This window comes from Bicyclus anynana, chromosome 4 (genome assembly GCF_947172395.1).
Source record: "Bicyclus anynana chromosome 4, ilBicAnyn1.1, whole genome shotgun sequence".
NCBI lineage: Eukaryota > Metazoa > Arthropoda > Insecta > Lepidoptera > Nymphalidae > Bicyclus > Bicyclus anynana.
The window spans coordinates 9,680,002-9,699,568 of NC_069086.1; the positions used below are offsets into that span (position 1 = coordinate 9,680,002).

General features: G+C 35.9%; 2 protein-coding genes across 5 annotated transcripts; both read left to right on the forward strand.

The window, feature by feature from the left end:
• The first annotated feature begins 352 nt into the window (after window positions 1-352).
• Window positions 353-11,972, forward strand: LOC112043292 (elongation factor 1-alpha 2). 4 transcript variants are annotated; one of them, XM_024078620.2, is made up of 11 exons: window positions 353-509; window positions 4,048-4,261; window positions 4,844-4,993; window positions 5,292-5,511; window positions 5,914-6,059; window positions 6,474-6,606; window positions 6,854-6,969; window positions 7,076-7,165; window positions 9,794-9,914; window positions 10,409-10,575; window positions 10,751-11,972. In XM_024078620.2, the coding sequence occupies exons 2-11, from the start codon at window positions 4,088-4,090 to the stop codon at window positions 10,820-10,822; spliced, it is 1,389 nt and encodes a 462-aa protein (XP_023934388.1). In that variant the 5' UTR covers window positions 353-509; window positions 4,048-4,087; the 3' UTR covers window positions 10,823-11,972. The 4 variants fall into 4 exon arrangements, with proteins under 4 accessions (XP_023934388.1, XP_023934389.1, XP_052737285.1 ...); XM_024078621.2 differs by lacking the exon at window positions 353-509 and adding an exon at window positions 1,308-1,332; XM_052881325.1 differs by lacking the exon at window positions 353-509 and adding an exon at window positions 1,456-1,480.
• A 1,109-nt stretch (window positions 11,973-13,081) lies between these two features.
• Window positions 13,082-17,407, forward strand: LOC112043291 (glutamine--fructose-6-phosphate aminotransferase [isomerizing] 1-like). Its single transcript, XM_024078619.2, has one exon. It carries the CDS (start codon window positions 13,273-13,275, stop codon window positions 15,295-15,297), a length of 2,025 nt encoding a protein of 674 aa, XP_023934387.1. The 5' UTR covers window positions 13,082-13,272; the 3' UTR covers window positions 15,298-17,407.
• Window positions 17,408-19,567: the final 2,160 nt, after the last annotated feature.

Below are 19,567 nucleotides of genomic sequence, written 5' to 3' on the forward strand. Positions count from 1 at the left end.
CATACATACATACAAGATACGCGCGAAAAACATAACCCTTATTGCAGTCGGGTAAAAAAAGAAATGATAGTTTGCACGAATTTTTCGCGGACTCGCTTGCAAAATGAAACCTTAAATTCGTATTTTGATATCAAAGAGGATATACCTAATACACTGGGCTAAGCATACTCTGTGATACGTCAGTTCTTTGAACTAAAAAAGAAAATTCTGCACATCCGGATTTTCACACGTACTAATTATTTACAAAAGTCAATTAATATTATTAATAATGAAAAAAGTGTCTTGATAAATAACAACATTTATTTTCAACTACAATAATACAACTAGATATTAATATATTTTTAATTTGATTAAATATGTTGCTTAACTGATATTATTGATTTCATTTCCCGGGCGCAGTTTCATAGCGCATGCTTGAAAATCGCTAGGAAAATTCGTCACTGCGGCTTCGAAGGCGAGTCTCTTGAAATTTTCTCATTATTTACTGTTTTCGCCGTAATTAAATACAGGTAAGTTTCTTTTTAATTAATAAACCATTTACTTACAATATTATTGAGAACTACTAGGTACTACTTAGAGTATTCTTGATTTATTTTCATTTTCATATTATTTTCATTGCAAAACATGGTTCCTATGTAATAAGATGTTTAAATTACGCAATTTAGTTTTCTATTTAATCAATTCGAATTCAGTAGTGCCGAACTATTACCTGACTATTGAATAATTATGTGATTTTAGAATATTTAGCGCCATATATTAATATGGTAAAATGTTTTTTTATAGGACCGATTTGAATAGACGGTCACTTACAGGTATTTTAAGAATCTTATTTTAATATATCTTGATTTTTTTTTTGTATTTGGGGACCTTTTAGTCTACTTTCCGCCATAATCTATTTTCTAGTTAAATTTAACTTGAACTAATGAAAATATCGTACATTGTCATTGTCACTATTTATCAGATATTTAAAATATATAATCAAAATTAAGTTTGTACGTTCATTTTTTATGTACAAACCAATACAAACATTTAATATTACAAAATGGTGGCTGGGATATACCGGCCGGGCCATGTGCTAACTGCTAACGAACGTTGTCTCGTGAACAGTAGGTACATGCTACGTTTGCAATGCGACATACAATTTCTAATTTGGCATAGTCAAGCATGTCACTCGCAAATACATCTATTTAAATGCTTATAGATTAAGCCGGCTAAATTTAGATTGTATGCACTCGTATCTCGTGAAGTAAGAAGTCTTTATAATAATCGATGCGACCACTTGGTACTTCGCGCAGTATCCGCATCCCATCTAATGGAAAAATGTTTTAAAAAGTGCGTGCTATGTGAAAAGTCAAAATTTGTTTCTTGTTTAGTATTATAATTTTGTAGAACTTAAGTTATCACAAGGGATTCGTTTTATCTTGGGTGGTAAAATAGGTTTAATGGCGAGTAACAAAATCGATTAAAGGAATTATATTATGTACGTATGTTATGGAGTTGTTCCGAGTGTTCTATATTTGGATGAAAGGCAGCTGTATCGATGTCCCGACGTCCTGCGCACGCTCGAAGCAGCCCGTCCCGGAGATTTGCTGCCAGTTCAATCGAAGCCTCCCACTTAGTGAATTCCACACTCGGGCTGTGCAGTGTTCATAACTCTTGTAATCATTTGATCAGATTTAGTTTGACTAAGGATTATTTGTAAATGTGAACGGATAGCTGTAAATACATTGGATTGCCATTTTAATTTCCGCAAGCGGCCATTACCTGTGCCATATTAATTATTATTATTAGGTACCTTCAAACTGCTTGTGCGGAATATAAAAATCGATAAATTTTATCATAAATTATTGAGATAACTCGTGACGACTTAAAAAGGGTACTGAAAGATTTTGAACCCACGTACCTTAAGCATCATACCGGAACCACAAAACATACGGGTAGGTACAATAAATCGCTACGACTTCGCAAGTAGGGCGATCGCGGTACCCAGTGACATCGGCGGTTGCGGAAAATCTCGTAGTTAACTAGCAAAATTTTCGCAGCTGAGACGAGTCGTTCTACGACTTCAAATCAGTTTTGAAAGAAGTAGGTCAGTTATCAAAAGGTGTTTAGATAACGTTAAGGTACCCCAAATTTGAAATGCACACAACGAAGTTTACGTAAGATCGTTTTTAACCTTCGTTATGAACCTACGTAAAAGTTGTTTCGATTGTTATTTATAACGCATTACAGAAAGTTGTTTTGGTGATTCGTCCTTACAATGATAAATCTCGAAGCCATCAAGGTTTAGTGACAGTGTTCGATGGGAATAGACATTAAGGTCTCATTAGTTTTCTACTTCCTGTTCCGGTCGGCTAATTGAAATCAGTTATTCGTTCCTACTTCTAGATACGTGCGCCTGAATGGTCATATTTTCTATAATTTCCTCTTCCACGAGTCTGATTGTAAAACACTGATAGATAGAATAATATTCACTATTACATTTTTAAAGAAAATAATGAAATATTATAAAAAAATAATGTATGATAATAATGAATCGGATATTCTCACTCATTGATCACTTGCGATATTTAGCTCTAGCCGAGCCTTTAAATTAATAACTCAGAAAGAAGGAGACTATACCTACGTACGGGAAAAATAATAAATATACTTACACAATACACACATCACTACTTAACCCCAAAGTAAGCGTCTCTGTCAGAGTAATGATTGACCCTGTGTTATGAGGTACTAAGATAGCGGATTTTATCATATGCATATGTATTTATAATACTATATGTAAAATATATAAATACTTATTTAATGTATAGGTACTTAAATACACGCTGACACTGGAAATCATCCATGCTAGAAATATTATTGTGGGAATCGAACCCACGGCCGTGGATGCTGAAAGCAGGCTCACTACCTACTGTGCCACACGGCCGTCTTGCTTGCTCATTATAGTTACTTACTAGCTCATTGTAAGAGAGTCAGTACATACAGAAGGATGTTTTACTTACGTAGGCAGATAGACGCGTGGGTTTGCAATCTACCCACGCTCTGATGTTCAGTCCACCCACCTAAACTGTTATTCCAAGTTATTGATTGAAGTCTCAGTGGCTTGCGTTATCGAATATGAATAACTACTGGAAAATGTTGCTACTATATCTGAAAAATTAGTTTTGCTGTCTCTCAAACTCGTTAATTTCCCAACCTGCGCACAGAACCGTTTTCCAAAAGGTCATCACGCAATCGGATGAGTTGTGTAACTATGGATAAGTAGGTAATATTGACATTAGGAAAGGGTATGGCTATGGACCTTCAGAATGTTTCCGAATATAAAAAATAAGTCTTTACATAATAACTACATTTTTAATTGTTGCACACCACACTAGTTACAAAAAATTAGTAATTCTTTTACAATAAACTGCCACGTGTCTCTCAGAAAGTTTAAAGTTTTTATTAAACGCAAAAATCTTACTATAGTGTTAAGGATTATTTAGATGATAAAAAAATATGCTGGGCATTGAAATGCATTATACGATTGTGTACCTACTTAGTTCTAGATAAATTTGTAAAATGGTGATAAACAAAAAATAAACCCTGGCTGTGTTTGTTGTGGGCTCTTCTCGGACTAAGGCGCTTTGGAACCTTCGTAACTTGAAAGTTTTCGAACAATTATTATCACCATTATCTAATAATCCAAGCGCACAGCAGTGTGCAGGCCAAGTTCCAGCAACAGGCCGCGTTATTATTTATCTGATGTTTCGAAAGTGCTTGTAAACTAAGCCTACATAACTGAAATACCTGACTTTGACTTTAGTTTTTTTTTATTAAATAATAATTTTATTTTAATTATCTTTTTGGTGTCTTGTATTGTGTGTGCTCCTATCTAAATTGCTTATTATTATTTTTCGAACTCTATAAATGCCTATCGTACTTACGTCCGTCTTATTAGTTTTGTATCAGTTGCGCGTCGACAACAACACACCATTAAAAAAATTATGTTATCTATGACCTACGACTACTTACATAAATATGTAAGTCTCATTTCCTTTGATTTAGCTCCATCCACCTCATTCGTCGTTGACGCGCTAACTTCAAGATGGGTAAAGAAAAGACTCACATCAACATTGTCGTCATCGGCCACGTGGACTCTGGCAAGTCCACCACCACCGGCCACCTCATCTACAAGTGCGGCGGAATCGACAAGCGTACCATCGAGAAGTTCGAGAAGGAAGCCCAGGAGATGGGCAAGGGCTCGTTCAAGTACGCCTGGGTAAGGCATACCTTAATAATATTTTATTTTTTCTAAATACATTAAACTAGGAAAGGGGATCTCTCTAATATTTAGTTGTACTTACAAATATAATTATTATTTATTCTATTCTATTCTTCTACTTATAGTATAGGAGTAAAATAGGTGATACTAAAATATTAAGTAACTGCCTGCCTGCCTGCTGTTAATTATGTCTTTCTTGTATTTCATGGTGAATCGTGGTATGAAAAATGTTCTCAGTTATTCTATCTAGTAGTCTATTTCAGTTACAAGTACCTACCAACAAAGACAATCATTATTGTGAGACAGAAATAAAATTACTAGAAAGTATTAATAAAACACAGTATTTATTTAACAAGATCATGCTTGGCACGACAACGTCATAACTTATGAACGTTACTTAATAATGCATTGCAATCGGGTAAATGTAGCTGTTTTCGCACCTAATACACATTATGATAGAGATTTATGATGGTTTATAAGACTCTTTTAAAGTATAGGAACTCTATTAATCATCTTTTATTTTTTAGGTAATCTAATGTTTAATATTGATGGAATCGATAAAATTTTTGTGTATATCAGGTGTTGGATAAGCTGAAAGCAGAGCGCGAGCGTGGTATCACCATCGATATCGCTCTGTGGAAATTTGAGACTGCTAAATACTACGTCACTATCATCGACGCGCCGGGGCACAGAGATTTCATCAAGAATATGATTACCGGAACTTCTCAGGTAGATGGCATACCTTTGAAATATTCGTCTTTTTTACAATTTTGTACTTTTTTCATCTAAGATAAAATAAAAACAAATAAGGTATATTAATTCTGATTTTATATTAGATACATCGTGAAATCATAGTTAGTATCTAGTCTTGAAATCTTTATTTTATCCCTAATAAGCTGGAGATTCCGGGTAGTTGTTTGGCATCACTAAAATCTAAAAACCTGACTTAGACGATTTTTGGTCCTACCAAAGAATTGAAAGAAGATAGAATAAAGCGGAGTGATTCAGTAAATGTTTCTCTCTGTAGGCCGATTGTGCTGTACTCATAGTCGCCGCTGGAACCGGTGAGTTTGAGGCCGGCATCAGTAAGAACGGCCAGACCCGTGAGCACGCACTCTTGGCGTTCACTCTGGGCGTCAAGCAACTAATCGTGGGCGTCAACAAGATGGACTCTACTGAGCCTCCCTACCATGAAGCGCGCTATGAGGAAATTAAGAAGGAAGTGTCTTCTTACATCAAGAAGATCGGTAAGTATCCAAAAAATGTGTGAATATTTCTATCAACCCAGTCAACCCTTTTACTTTATAAATCGTATATCTAATGTTAGCTGATATCAATTAGATACGGTGATGGTACTTTAGAAAATATTACATATCTACTCATACGGCGTATCTATGCAGATAAAAAAAAAAGTTTTGTTTCCCTCCATTCAATACCTTGAATAATGATTTTGGATCTAGGCCGTGAGTGACCTAATACCGAGATTTCTGGTTTTATATTTTTATACTAGATAGGTACATCTTACTGTCGTACACAGCCGTGCGTGGTACGGCTGTTTTAATTTAAATAAAATAGTACAATGAATTCTCAGTTTGAATATTTGAAATTAAACTTGTTTTGGGAGACATGCAAAAAAAATTGATTTGTAGGTTACAACCCGGCGACTGTGGCGTTCGTGCCCATCTCCGGCTGGCACGGCGACAACATGCTGGAGCCGTCCGACAAGATGCCCTGGTTCAAGGGGTGGACCATCGACCGCAAGGATGGCAAGGTTGAGGGCAAATGCCTTATTGAGGTAAGATATAACCAAACGAAAAAAACTAACTGTCTATTGTCACTCCAATTATGAATGGACGATTGCGATAAAACAGACTTCTAAGAATACTTATAAAAAAAATTTCAAGTTCGATACCACTATGTATCAACTACTGAGATCATTAATCTCAAGTTTCCTGATAAAGTGAAATGCACTTTTTGCTAGCTAGACGCTATGAGCACTTATGTGCGTACATAATATTCAAACTCGCATTATGCACAAGTACCTAATTATCTTATGACGTAAAATAAAATATAAGTATCACTCAAATCTGTTACTTAGTCATAGATAAGCATTCCAATAATTCTCTCGTTTCGGTTTGATTTCCAGTGGAATGGTCTCATATTTTATCCGGTAATAGATACAATAAGCAATATGTTGGTTATCATGCAGGCTCTGGATGCCATCCAGCCTCCTTCCCGCCCCACCGAGAAGCCGCTGAGGCTGCCTCTGCAGGATGTATACAAAATCGGCGGTATCGGCACCGTGCCCGTCGGCCGAGTCGAGACCGGGATCCTTAAACCTGGTAAATTTGGTCAAATTTAATCAATCCGCTCCCTCACTCATATCACTCAGGAGCTTGGTACGGTTGTTTAGAATAATTTAAACATGCCTTATGGCATTAAGCTTTCTGGCACTTTTCTGAAGATTTATCAAATATCACATACACCTAAACAAATTTAATGTGGCTATGCTTACTCTACCTCTAGTCCCTTTACGAAACGTAAATTTTCCTGTGAAATGGAGTAAGTTTGTACGTCATATTTGTGTAGGTATGGTGGTGGTGTTCGCGCCGGCCGCCATTACCACCGAGGTGAAGTCCGTGGAGATGCACCACGAGGCTCTGCAGGAGGCCATGCCTGGAGACAACGTTGGCTTTAACGTTAAGGTACGTAGATTAATTTTATGTTCATTACTGCTCCAATTTTAACATCTTACGAAATATGATTGAATACTTTAAAATAACATTTATAAGGGTTATTATAATTTTGTAGAACGTGTCGGTGAAGGAATTGCGCCGTGGCTACGTGGCCGGTGACTCTAAGAACTGCCCTCCCAAAGGCGCATCTGACTTCACCGCACAGGTAACGTAAATTACATACCTACATCACATTTATCTTTCATGTTTATATTGAAATCTTGACTACCTTTGCATCGTATACATGCTGATGTCGTTGCCCTTGTACGGCAGCTCGAGGATCTGTGCTCCCAGCTCATCACTCACCACTGCAAACAAAAAAAAATAAAGTATTTAAAAAAAGAAACATTCACCGGTGTTTATCTATCTACATTGCTAAAAGTCATGATAAAATTTGGCAGGGAGGTAATATATACTACCTCCCTGCCAAATTTCTTTACTACTACTTTTATTCTGGAACGTCTACTAACCATATGGTTGGTAGACGTTCCAGAACAAAAGTCTACTAACCATATGGTTAGTAGACGTTCAATAAGAATGAATTTAATAAGTGAATTGTGCAAGGGATTACTTTCTAAAGATGTATTGTTGTTTTAATGTTAAAAATTATCGAACGAGTCCTTCATAACTTAGGTATAGTACTTCAGCTTTTAAGCATCATCTTAATATAAATAACGAACTAAAAGCTTATGAACTTATTGTGCGTATCCAGCTTTAAAGAAGCTGGTTTATATCCACCTATAGTAACTGATGAATGTAACAATAATAATAAGTAGGTACTTAGCGAGTAATAAAGTTACTATTAGACATACAACCAAGATCGATTATACCTAGAATGAAAATTTGCTTTACATAATCATCATTATCATTTATCAACCCATATTCGGTTCACTATTGAGCATGATTCTCCTCTCAGAATGAGAGGGGTTAGGCCTTAATCTGCCTTAGTCTACCGCAGGCCCAAAGCGGATTGGCAACGTAGAGAATTAAGAAAATTCTTAGGTATGCAGGTTTCCTCACAATGTTTTTTATTCAACGTTTGAGACAAGTGATATTTTATTTCTCAAGATACACATATTATTTAACTGAAAAGTTAGAGGTCCATGCCCCGGACCAGATTAGAACCTACGCCCTCTGTATCGAAGGCAGATGTCATTTCCACTAGGCTATCACAAGACTGCATAATTATATTTTGTTTTTAAATCGTAAGTAGGTATCTACTAAGTATATGTGTGATATTTATTTGACGGATGTCTATAGTTTATACAGAGTGCGTATAACCGATTCTGTTTTAATTGCATATTAAAACATAATATTACCTATATTTTTTCGAAAAGGTTCGAATACCCAATAGATTCACAACAAAATAATTTGCTGTGGTATATATATTATAAGTTACGATATATATGTGTTACGAAAATAAATTATAAGGGATGATTGGGTAAATTAAAAATTCAACTTCGTAGGGCCTTGCTTAAGTCAATATTTCGTAGGCGAATAAATTTAATACACGGTAAACCAACGAGCCTGTCGGTGAATATTGATTATAGGTGGGTAGGTATGTCTACTATCGAATTCCGATCTTGTTTTGCAATAATTGTAGGTTCGAGACATTGCGCCAACTCTGCTAATTTCACCTGTTACAGTCATTATGTAATTAAAATAAATGATAATTTGTACGTTACAAATATCCTCATTAGGAAGTCACAACCAATTGCCAAGGCCAACAGGTTTATAAAATATTTATTATTATGCAATTTAAATACTTACCTTACTAGATTAATAAATTACGAAATTTGCATCTGCCAATATTATTATACATACTTCCTTTTTATAATACTAATACAGCTAAGCTGATCTCAATTGTGTGTCCCCATAAAAGATAATATTGAGCATAATGATCAAATTTGGATATTTTCGAGTGTAATTATGTTTTATTACGCGGTAATTAGGTATGGCTAATATCACTGTGTAACATAATACAAAATCTGATGTTATATCCACTGAAGATAGTGTTATGGTAGAAAATTCCATAAATGAATACCTAATAAAAAATGGAAATCCACGAAATTTCGGGTGACTAACCAAAAGTAAAAGATCCATCAAAATGATGAATAAAATTTCGAGTTCAATGTCGTTAATATACCTACCTACTTTAATACGATTTGGTATAATTTCGAGGATAATTATAGAATGATAATTATCCTCGAAATCATATGTTTGCTTAATTGATCGAAAATAAGTACATTTACCCTAACCCAGATAAGTTGTATGATAAATACCTAATTACACTTGATTACGATTCATACGGTGGTTAACAGGTTGCGAAAATATAAAGAATTTCTCCCTTGTGTGTAATCCTCAGGAGCAATCATAATGTGTCTAGAGGCGAGAAGTGGGAGGTATCAGCCTATTAGGTATTACGTTTTCCCCACGTGTCGACGCACGACAACTGTTGGTGTTATGCCATTGATCTTGGTTATTATCATTAAGCTTCTGTCATCGCAACAGAGTCAAACGTTATGATTTATGCAAAGGGGGTGCAAGCGGGACATTACAGACTTATTTAATATTTCTTTCAATTACTTTACTATTTTTACATAATAATACTCTACTCTAGACTTAAAACAATACAATTCTAACAATGTACTAATATAAATAAAAAAAATTATATTTTGGTTCTAAGCTCCAATTTCCTCTGGCTTAAAGGAGAAGAGGCCTGAGCTTAGCGCACGGCTTTTACAAGTTGGCTGATGATGATGACTGTTAGTTCACTCGTATGTATTGTCTACAGGTGATCGTGCTCAACCACCCCGGGCAGATAAGCAACGGCTACACCCCAGTGTTGGACTGCCACACCGCCCACATCGCCTGCAAGTTTGCCGAGATTAAGGAGAAGTGCGACCGACGTACCGGTACACTATACCCTCTTTAGACTTCACTCATTCATAAATGATCTAATAATTACCTATTATAATTTCATTTTCAATTGAATGGATGGATGAAACGACAGGTCTCAGGTAAACTATGTGACCCTTGAATGCCTCTTAGACTTACAGGTAAAATATACAAAACGGTTGTAAGACCTGTCATGCTATATGGGTCAGAATGTTGGGCGGTGACGGGACGGATAGTAAAAGAATGCATGTAAACGAAATGCGTATATTTGTGTGATGTGACAAGATATAAAATAAGGATTGAGTATATAAGAGGATGTCTGAAAGTGTTACGTTACGAACCAGTTACGAAGTACCTACCTAGTTTATGTTTTTGGATTATAATTTAAAAGCTTTAGATTTTTATTTCCATTTCGAGTCTATTAGAGGATTTGAAATAAAAGATGGGCTTACCTACTCGTAAATACTCGTAATACCTGTCTTTTATTAATAATATGGTTGACTTGTTGCAGGTAAGACTACCGAGGTGGAGCCGAAGTCGATCAAGTCGGGCGACGCAGCGATCGTGACGCTGATGCCGACCAAGGCTCTGTGCGTGGAGTCGTTCCAGGAGTTCCCGCCGCTCGGCCGTTTCGCCGTGCGCGACATGCGCCAGACCGTCGCCGTCGGCGTCATCAAGGTGAGCCTCTTACTTATTATAGTTTTTTAAACCAAGCTTAATGAAAGCTATACTTAGTTTTTAAAACAAGCTTAATGAAATGTTAAATTAATCAAAAGCCTTGCAAAACAAAAAAAGACTATTATTCACTTAACTCTTTTAACTTTTAATTGAATTTTGGTTTCAATTGTTTCAGAGCGTGACCTTCAAGGAGGTCACTACAGGTAAAATCACCAAGGCCGCCGAGAAGGCCCAGAAGAAAAAATAACCATGGGGCATCTCATCAAACTCATCGCAGCCGGTAGCCAACTCCCGCGGTGCTGCGATCTCCCAACTTCCAACCGCCCCCGCCCCTGTCCCCGCCCCCACACCCGCGACTCCCCCTGCCACCCCCTCGGCCGAGCCTCGCCCCCCCGCGCCCCCGCGCACTCGTCGCCGCTGCGCACCGGCGCGCGGCCGCAATCGGAGCTTCTTGACTGGTGACGTCACTCCCCTCCCCAAGTCGTGCATTTATCGGAACAAGATACTCAAGTTTATTCGTTTTAGTTATGTATACGTGTTAAGTTTATGTCTCTTTGCTTATTTTAGGCGTAAGTCGTTCTCCAAGTATGTGTTTCCAGTGTCTAGTTTACGTTTCATACGTAACGTTATATTTTTCCATCGCAAGGAATTCAGGAGGAAAGGCCACGAAATTGAAATTGAATATTTAAGCAATGATCGTCTCGTGGTTGTAAAGCATATGTTAGCCATGCGTTGTCTCGAAATTGTCAAAGTTTCCTTGTTAATTTTGTTTATATAGCATGCGTATATTTTATTTATGTTGTAAGAATAAATAATAATTATAACTACATATTATGGTCCTATTACTTGTATGTATGAAATGTGACGTACTAATTTGTAACTTATTAATGAAAACTTACCTCGTTTTAACGTAATTTTATTATGAACTGGATTGAAGTTAAATTTTCACAATTTAATAGATCAAATAAGTTATTTTCGTAAGTTTAAAGAAGTGATTATAAGTAGGAGTTGAACATCTGTGAGTAGAAATTGGGGGTAGTCGGTTCTAAATCGACTGCCAGTAGTTGAATTTAGCGATACGTTTATAACGTTAAGAACGTTTTGATAGAAATTTGACGACTGTAACGTGTAATGTGATTTTTGTTCCTAGGAAAGCAGTACTTACCTATTTGATAGTTTTACTAAGTACATTTGCTCGCCTGGACATGGTGAAACCGTAAAAAATGCGAAGGCCGTAACGTTTAAAAGTTTAAACATTCAATTTAAATTTCAATGACTGTTAGAAATTCACATAGGCAATCAAAATCTTAAGCTAAATGTATCTTTGTAATTTTTTCAATAATTTTGTAAAGACCTTGATCCTGATAAACCAATAAAGAAGCTACTGGTATAAATGACATTTTTTTTATTTTAATGCCTGCAAATCGTTGTCACGGAATTAAGGTTGGGCTATTGAATTAAATTAAACTAAATAATTGTGAAGGGGTTGGGAATTAAGTCTGATTCCATGGTTGTAAACAGACGGCAGTGATTACCTGTCCGATCAGTTTGTCCCATTACCCATACATTAAGGTAGGTACGTACTTGTACCGAATCGTAAATCTATGGTCCCATACCATGCTAGGTTGTAGTTCTAGACAAAGAACATAGAACGAACAAGAGCAAGGGGCGGGGCCTGCGTATCCTCAAGTATGAAGACATACGCTGTATTTGTATTGTACCTACCATAGAATTATAATTATATTAGGTACTTGTACCGAATCGTAAATCTATGGTACCTACTGATAAAAAAATTCAACCGACTTCAGAAACATAAAACCTTTTTTTATCCATGGTATCTATGCATAAAAAGTACTGACTGAAAAATAACATCATACTAAGTTCTATACCTAAATTATATTATATTTTAAGTATTGATCAGTTTGAAGGCGGTGCTAACCCGATGATGTATTTAATTAATTATTATAAGAACATACTCAATTAATATCATAGAATTATAATTGTACCGAATCGTAAATCTATGATTAATATATACTATTTATATACTCAATTAATGTAAGAATATAATAAAGGTTTTTCAGACAGTGTTCTTTGTGAAGCGGCTTAAATTAATAAATTATTAGTTATATAATCGTATTACGTATACGATTTATTTTTTTAAAATTAAACAAAATTATTTCTCAATCTCTATAACATAGAGAAGGCTTATTAAAGCGAGATAGATATATTTTGCCATTGCGTAATATGCAACGTATCCTCATATACCAAGATCAATGGTTGTATTAATGGCATTAACCATAGATTACATTATTTAAAGGGTAAATAACGTTGACAGGGGGAGTTTTGTACTTTGTCTACGGTAATAATGACGTAATCTGTGACTGAGGTGACATTGACAGTGACACCTGACAGAAGGAAATTGGAATTGAAGTTTGAATTTGTTGTCAATTTACAATTGTCACTAAAAAATACAGAAAACAAGTTTAGCCGCTGCTTGCGGATATTTACGATACCAACAAGTATCAACGATAACGAAACAAGATGACGTGTGCTTTGCCGTAAGTGAAAGTAACTCATTAGTGGTAGGAGTCTTATACGAAGGTCTTGAGTACCGGTCGTGTATTGTGTTGCGCACAGTCTCGGGCTCGTCGTGGTTTCGTGCGCTCGGTTCTACGTTAAAGTGCGGCTTCGTTTACGATGTGTGGAATTTTCGCATATATTAACCATTTGACGCCCAAGACCCGGCGAGAAATCTTGGAATTACTTGTGAATGGATTGAAACGGTTGGAATACCGTGGATATGACTCCGCAGGCGTCGCTATCGATGCTGCTGACCAAAAAGATATCGCTGTGGTGAAAAAAAGCGGTAAAGTCGCCGCGCTCGAGGAGCTCCTGCAGGAACAAAGTGGCGATTTAGCCGTCGACGATTCCGTGGAGTCGCACTGCGGTATCGCTCACACCCGCTGGGCAACGCACGGGGAGCCCAGCGCCATCAACTCGCACCCGCAGCGCTCGGGGGAGGACAACTCATTTGTCGTCATACATAATGGAATCATCACCAATTATAAGGAAGTCAAGACTTTCCTTGAGAACAAGGGCTACATTTTTGAGTCCCAGACTGACACAGAGGCTATTGCCAAGTTAGTTGACCACATATATGCCCAACACAAGGACTACAGTTTCCAGGAATTGGTGGAGCAGGTAATTCAACAACTGGAAGGAGCGTTTGCTTTGTGTTTCAAGTCTCGTTTCTTCCCTAATGAATGTGTGGCCACCAGGCGTGGTAGTCCTTTGCTGGTAGGCATTAAGACAAGAAGGCGTCTTTCGAGTGATCATGTTCCTATCATGTACACTAACAACAAGGCTACCAGGGGAGTTGTGCCCTCCGTGCCGCGTGTCAACAGTCATGCTCACTTTGAGCCTGAAGAAGAAAGGGACGTTGAATACTTCTTCGCATCAGATGCTTCTGCTGTTATTGAGCACACCAACAAAGTGCTCTATTTTGAAGATGATGATGTAGCACACATCAAAGATGGAGTTCTCAGCATTCACCGCATGTCAGGCAGCAGTACTGATCCTCATCAGAGAGAAATCTTCACACTAAAACTGGAGCTGCAGCAGATCATGAAGGGCAACTATGATTACTTCATGCAGAAAGAAATCTTTGAACAATCTGAGTCTATTGTAAACACAATGAGAGGTCGTCTCAATTTTGCAAACGGTACAGTTACTCTGGGCGGTATTAAAGATTACATACCAGAAATTAAACGATGCAGGCGATTGATGCTGATTGGATGTGGTACAAGTTACCACAGTGCTGTAGCTACACGCCAGCTGCTTGAAGAGCTAACAGAGCTCCCTGTGATGGTGGAATTGGCTTCAGACTTCTTGGATAGAAACACACCTGTGTTCCGTGATGATGTATGCTTCTTTATTTCTCAATCAGGAGAGACTGCAGATACTCTAATGGCCCTTCGCTACTGTAAACGCCATGGTGCATTGATTGTTGGTATCACCAACACTGTTGGTAGTTCCATTTGTCGTGAATCACACTGCGGTGTGCATATCAATGCTGGACCTGAGATTGGTGTCGCCTCCACTAAGGCATACACATCACAGTTTGTATCTCTTGTTATGTTTGCATTGGTGATCAGTGAAGATCGTATTTCCTTGCAAAAACGTAGAGCCGATATTATTGAAGGGCTTCACGAGTTGGATGTTAAAATTCGTCAAGTGTTGGCGTTAGACGACAAGGTAAAAGCTCTGGCGGAGGATCTGTACCAACAGCGCTCGCTGTTGATCATGGGTCGCGGGTACAACTTTTCTACGTGCTTGGAAGGAGCTCTGAAGGTGAAGGAGTTGACATACATGCACAGCGAAGGTATTATGGCTGGAGAGTTGAAGCACGGCCCTCTCGCCCTCATTGATGACTCCATGCCGGTAATGATGATAGTGATGCGTGACCCTGTTTACGTAAAGTGCATGAATGCACTCCAGCAGGTGAACGCGCGCCAAGGCCGACCAATCGTGGTCTGCGAGGAAGGCGACACGGAGACCATGTCTCTAGCGTCTCGCGTCTTGGAAGTTCCAAAAACTGTCGATTGCTTACAAGGAGTCCTCACAGTCATCCCAATGCAGCTGTTAGCGTATCACATTGCTGTCTTGCGCGGTTGCAATGTTGATTGTCCAAGAAATCTCGCTAAATCTGTTACTGTTGAATAAGTGTTTCTATAGTTACTGTATAATATTTTACTGTCGATCTCTAAGAATGAACGCGTACCGGACGCCTTTTTTTGCTTCGCATATTATGTTTTCTAAATAAGTAAATTTAAGGATGAAAGCACTCAAAAAAACTAAGAAGTTTTTTTTTCAAAGCATTTGCAATGACTTGGATTGCCAAATATTCCTTGTCGATAATAATTAATATGTTAGCTTTTATCGCACAACAGAATATGTACTTATATGTTTTATGTAAAACATGAGGAAAAAAAGGCCATTTTTATAATACATTCCAATTTCCAACAATATTGAATTTATGAATTCTTTATTACTGTACATTTTTAAACTGATACCTTGCACCTTCAAATTTTAAACAAAATTGAAGGCTAAATGAAATTCAAAAGAATACAATGACACAATTTTTCAATTCAACATTCCAATGTAAGTTTTAGCTCTCGAATTACAATATTTTTGATTAACAGGTATTAAATATATCAAGGCCGCACCTTTCGCTTCTCATTTGTAACAAATCAGTGTGTAATAGAAGTGTAATTAGAAACTATTGCACATGCCATTCTTTTGCGCCTTTACGATCTTAATAAGTAGTTCAAATTTTGTTTTACATGAAGGTGACTTTACCATATTCATTTTTAAAGTAATTACTCTTATATTTTAATTTACTTACATAACTAGATAAGGTAGATTATCGTGTAAAACAAAGTTTTAAACTAGGCGATAACAAAAGTCGTTTTTTAAATGGATAGTAAATATCAATATTGTTACTTAAATTGTATGATACAATGACCAACAGATGTATGTGAATAAGACTTGTATATATTTTATAAAAAATTTAGATTACCTATAATTATTGTCCACATATTACGTACGTAGGTACCACTTACTTTATTTTCGCATTAATTTAATATTTATGATCTGATTCAGTTCATAAATACGAGTACAATAATGTTATCTATCAAATTCATAAGAATCGATTAGGTACGTTTTTTTATTGTTAAATTACATTAGTACTTAGAAATGTTTTTATTTTCAGACGGAAATAGACATTATTACTTCCAATCTGTTTATCTATAAACAAGGAAATGTATTTGATAAGTGCCACTTGGTTCATATTGATAAAACTTTGATTTTCCTTTTAAAAAACATTTAATTATGTACTCCTATGTAATTATGTTATCTACTTATTACATACATTCATAGATTAATTAATCAAATACATTTTTCACCACAGTCTCGTTGCTAGCGAATAATAAATAATAATTTAACCATTTATCCATTAGTGAAATGATTGATTTTGTATTTATATAACATTTTATTAAATTATATACATTTTGCAATCGGTTTAAAATAAGCGTTTCGCTAGTCAAAAGAATATTACAATTTAATCGTAAGATTGAAGAGTAAAATGAGTTCTTTCAGAACTATAATTATTAGGTAGGTGGAGTTAGTAAGAAGACGAAATTATTTCGAGTTCTAGATTGTCGACCCAATCTCTTCCACGTATTTCTTCCCTGAATGTTAACTGTATTTTCCGCGATCCTACATTTTATGAAGACCACTTTTCTAATGGGATATAAAGATAGTATAAACTTGAACTATCGATATAGAGTTCAATATATTACAATTGACTGTAACGTTTACGTGGATCAACATATTATTTACCTGTTACATATACAATAGGTACATCTACCTACCTATCTATGCGATTTGTAAAAAACAAAACTGTTAAAATTTTTATATGTACAAAGTAGGGTTTACTATGTATGTAAAAGCTGTCTATATAATTATTTACTTTTTTCTTATACCTATTATGTTTTCAAATTGTAAATTTTATTTTAATTATATATTTGTAATGTAACGTATACAATTTTTTGTGATAAAATGTAACAATATTAAATTGTTTACGCACACATCCGTGTGAATGCAATACATAGAGATTAAAATATTTTTACTTTATACATGCGCCTATTATATGCAAATTTATTAAAGAATCTGTGCAACAGAGAATCACGTTAATTAATTTTCAAAATCTATTTTATATTTTATTAAAGTAATTTTTATTTTCAACAAATATAACTAAATAAGGATGTATTTATTTGTTGTTTTATTTTGTATATTTATGAATAATTATTAATTACTATCATTCTCATCTAAAATGTTAAAATATGTACATAAGTTACAAACACCTTTTATTTATATCAATAATAAATCCAAAATACAGAACATATAGATCGATTGTAAACACAAATGTGAATTTCTAGAAAGGTCTGTGAATTATATATTAATGTTTTGCTCAATTCTATAATGTTAAAACGAGTTTCCTATAATTTCTCGTAGATGCTTTTGTTATGAGGCGTCGCGACGTTACGCGAGCTCGTAGAGTTACCTCAGAAAGGCGACTGTCACCTTTGCCTTTTAAAAATACAGGTACCAATTCGAATGTTAAATACCTGTCCAGCATTTGTTTCAAGGTCACTGCTTATGAGATCTTGCCGAACGGACTTGTTGCTTAAACAATATCTTAATATTCAATTTTATACAGAGATAGACTAGACAGCAAAGAGATCAATGATACTAGTCCTACTAATATTATAAACGCGAAAGTTTGTATGGATGTTTGGATGTTTGTTATCTATAACGCCGCTACTACTGAAGCGATTTAGCTAAAATTTGGAATGGAAATAGATTTTACTCTGGATAACATAGGCTACTTTTTATCCCAAAAAAATCCATGATTTCCCGAGATTTGCGAAAACTGATGATTTTGATGATATGAATGTTTGTTACTCTTTCACGCCTCAACTACTGAACCGAATTAGCTGAAATTTGGTATTAAGATATATTATTTAACCTGCCTGGATTAACACATAGACTACTTTTTTATCCCGGAAAAATCCATAATTGCCGAGGGATTTGTGAAAACTAAATTGCACGCGGACGAAGTCGCGTAAGTAACCAGCCGACGCCCGCGACTTCGTCCACGTGAAAATCGATATACACTTTCAACCCATGTTTCGCCTCCTTTCTATTTATATTTTCTCGTATTTTTAAAATACAATAAATAGTCCACTAATAATTTTACAAAAATATAACTCATGAACGATTTATATAACAAGACTTTATATTCGCGATAAACCTCAACCTCTCAAACCATAGAAGTTTCATTTGAATACATTCAGTAGTTTCAGCGTGACGCCCGGTCAACATAAAATACGGACAGACAGACAAAAATTAAAAAGATGTTGCCCTCAGATTACATTTTTAAAAATATCTTCAATGTTCATAATTTGACCTGTTACATATTGGATAGAAGCAGGCGTTACTTTGCGGAAGTTCATCATGATTATATAATGATTTATTTATTTTGCTATCATCCGCGAAAATTCGGCGAACCCATGCGACAACGTCACCCAGGTCCGACAAAATACTCTCTACGTACGTTTCACCCCGAAACCGGAGCATCCTCAGGAGATGTTGACTCTACAACGTGCAATTGCAAAGTGTCGTTTTCGACCTTTGCTTCGTCTTTTATAGACCAAAAAGTAGGTGGGGCAAGAGGTGGGCGTTGCCAAGATACTCATAATATAAGCGATTTATCTCGCATCGCATTCAAACATTTTTATTAGTGGTGACTTCGATAACTCTATTTGTTCATTTAATAAGGTAATTCCTGACTTATTATGTTTTATTATTTCTAATTGTTCCAAAACGCATAGTCGTAGGCCTTTATTGCAAGTGTGTAAAATGTCATACATATGATTATCTGCCAGCTTATGGCCAGTATCTAGGAGATGCTTTGCAAAGTGCGACCTTTGTGGACGGTCATTTCGAACAGCGGATATGTGTTCCTTGTAACGTGTATCAAAATTCCGACCGGTTTGACCAATATATGTTGCATTACATTCAGAACATTGCAATTTATATACTCCCGATTTATGTTGCTTTTCTAGTTTATCTTTACCATTGCAAATATTTTTAAGAGAGTTATTTGTTCTGAAAGCCACATTTATATCATGATTTCTAAGTGTTTTTGCAATACGTTCCGACACTGGACCAAAGTATGTTAGACTAGCTTTAAATTTTTTAGGTTTTTCTAATGGAATTCCATAAAGTTCTTTTCTAATCAACACCAATTGTTTCTTATTGATTATTCTATTCACAATATTCGGGTTGTATCCATTCGAAATGGCCATGCGATATATTATATTTAATTCCTTGTTATACTGATCCCTAGTTAGAGGAATGGACATCAGTC

Excerpts from the sequence above, each read along its gene's own strand:
- LOC112043292 (XM_024078620.2), top strand. The coding sequence starts at position 4,088 with ATGGGTAAAGAAAAGACTCACATCAACATTGTCGTCATCGGCCACGTG. Across the intron at positions 4,262-4,843 it reads GCTCGTTCAAGTACGCCTGG|GTGTTGGATAAGCTGAAAGC; the intron begins GTAAGGCATACC and ends TGTGTATATCAG. Across the intron at positions 9,915-10,408 it reads GAAGTGCGACCGACGTACCG|GTAAGACTACCGAGGTGGAG; the intron begins GTACACTATACC and ends GACTTGTTGCAG.
- LOC112043291 (XM_024078619.2), top strand. The coding sequence starts at position 13,273 with ATGTGTGGAATTTTCGCATATATTAACCATTTGACGCCCAAGACCCGG.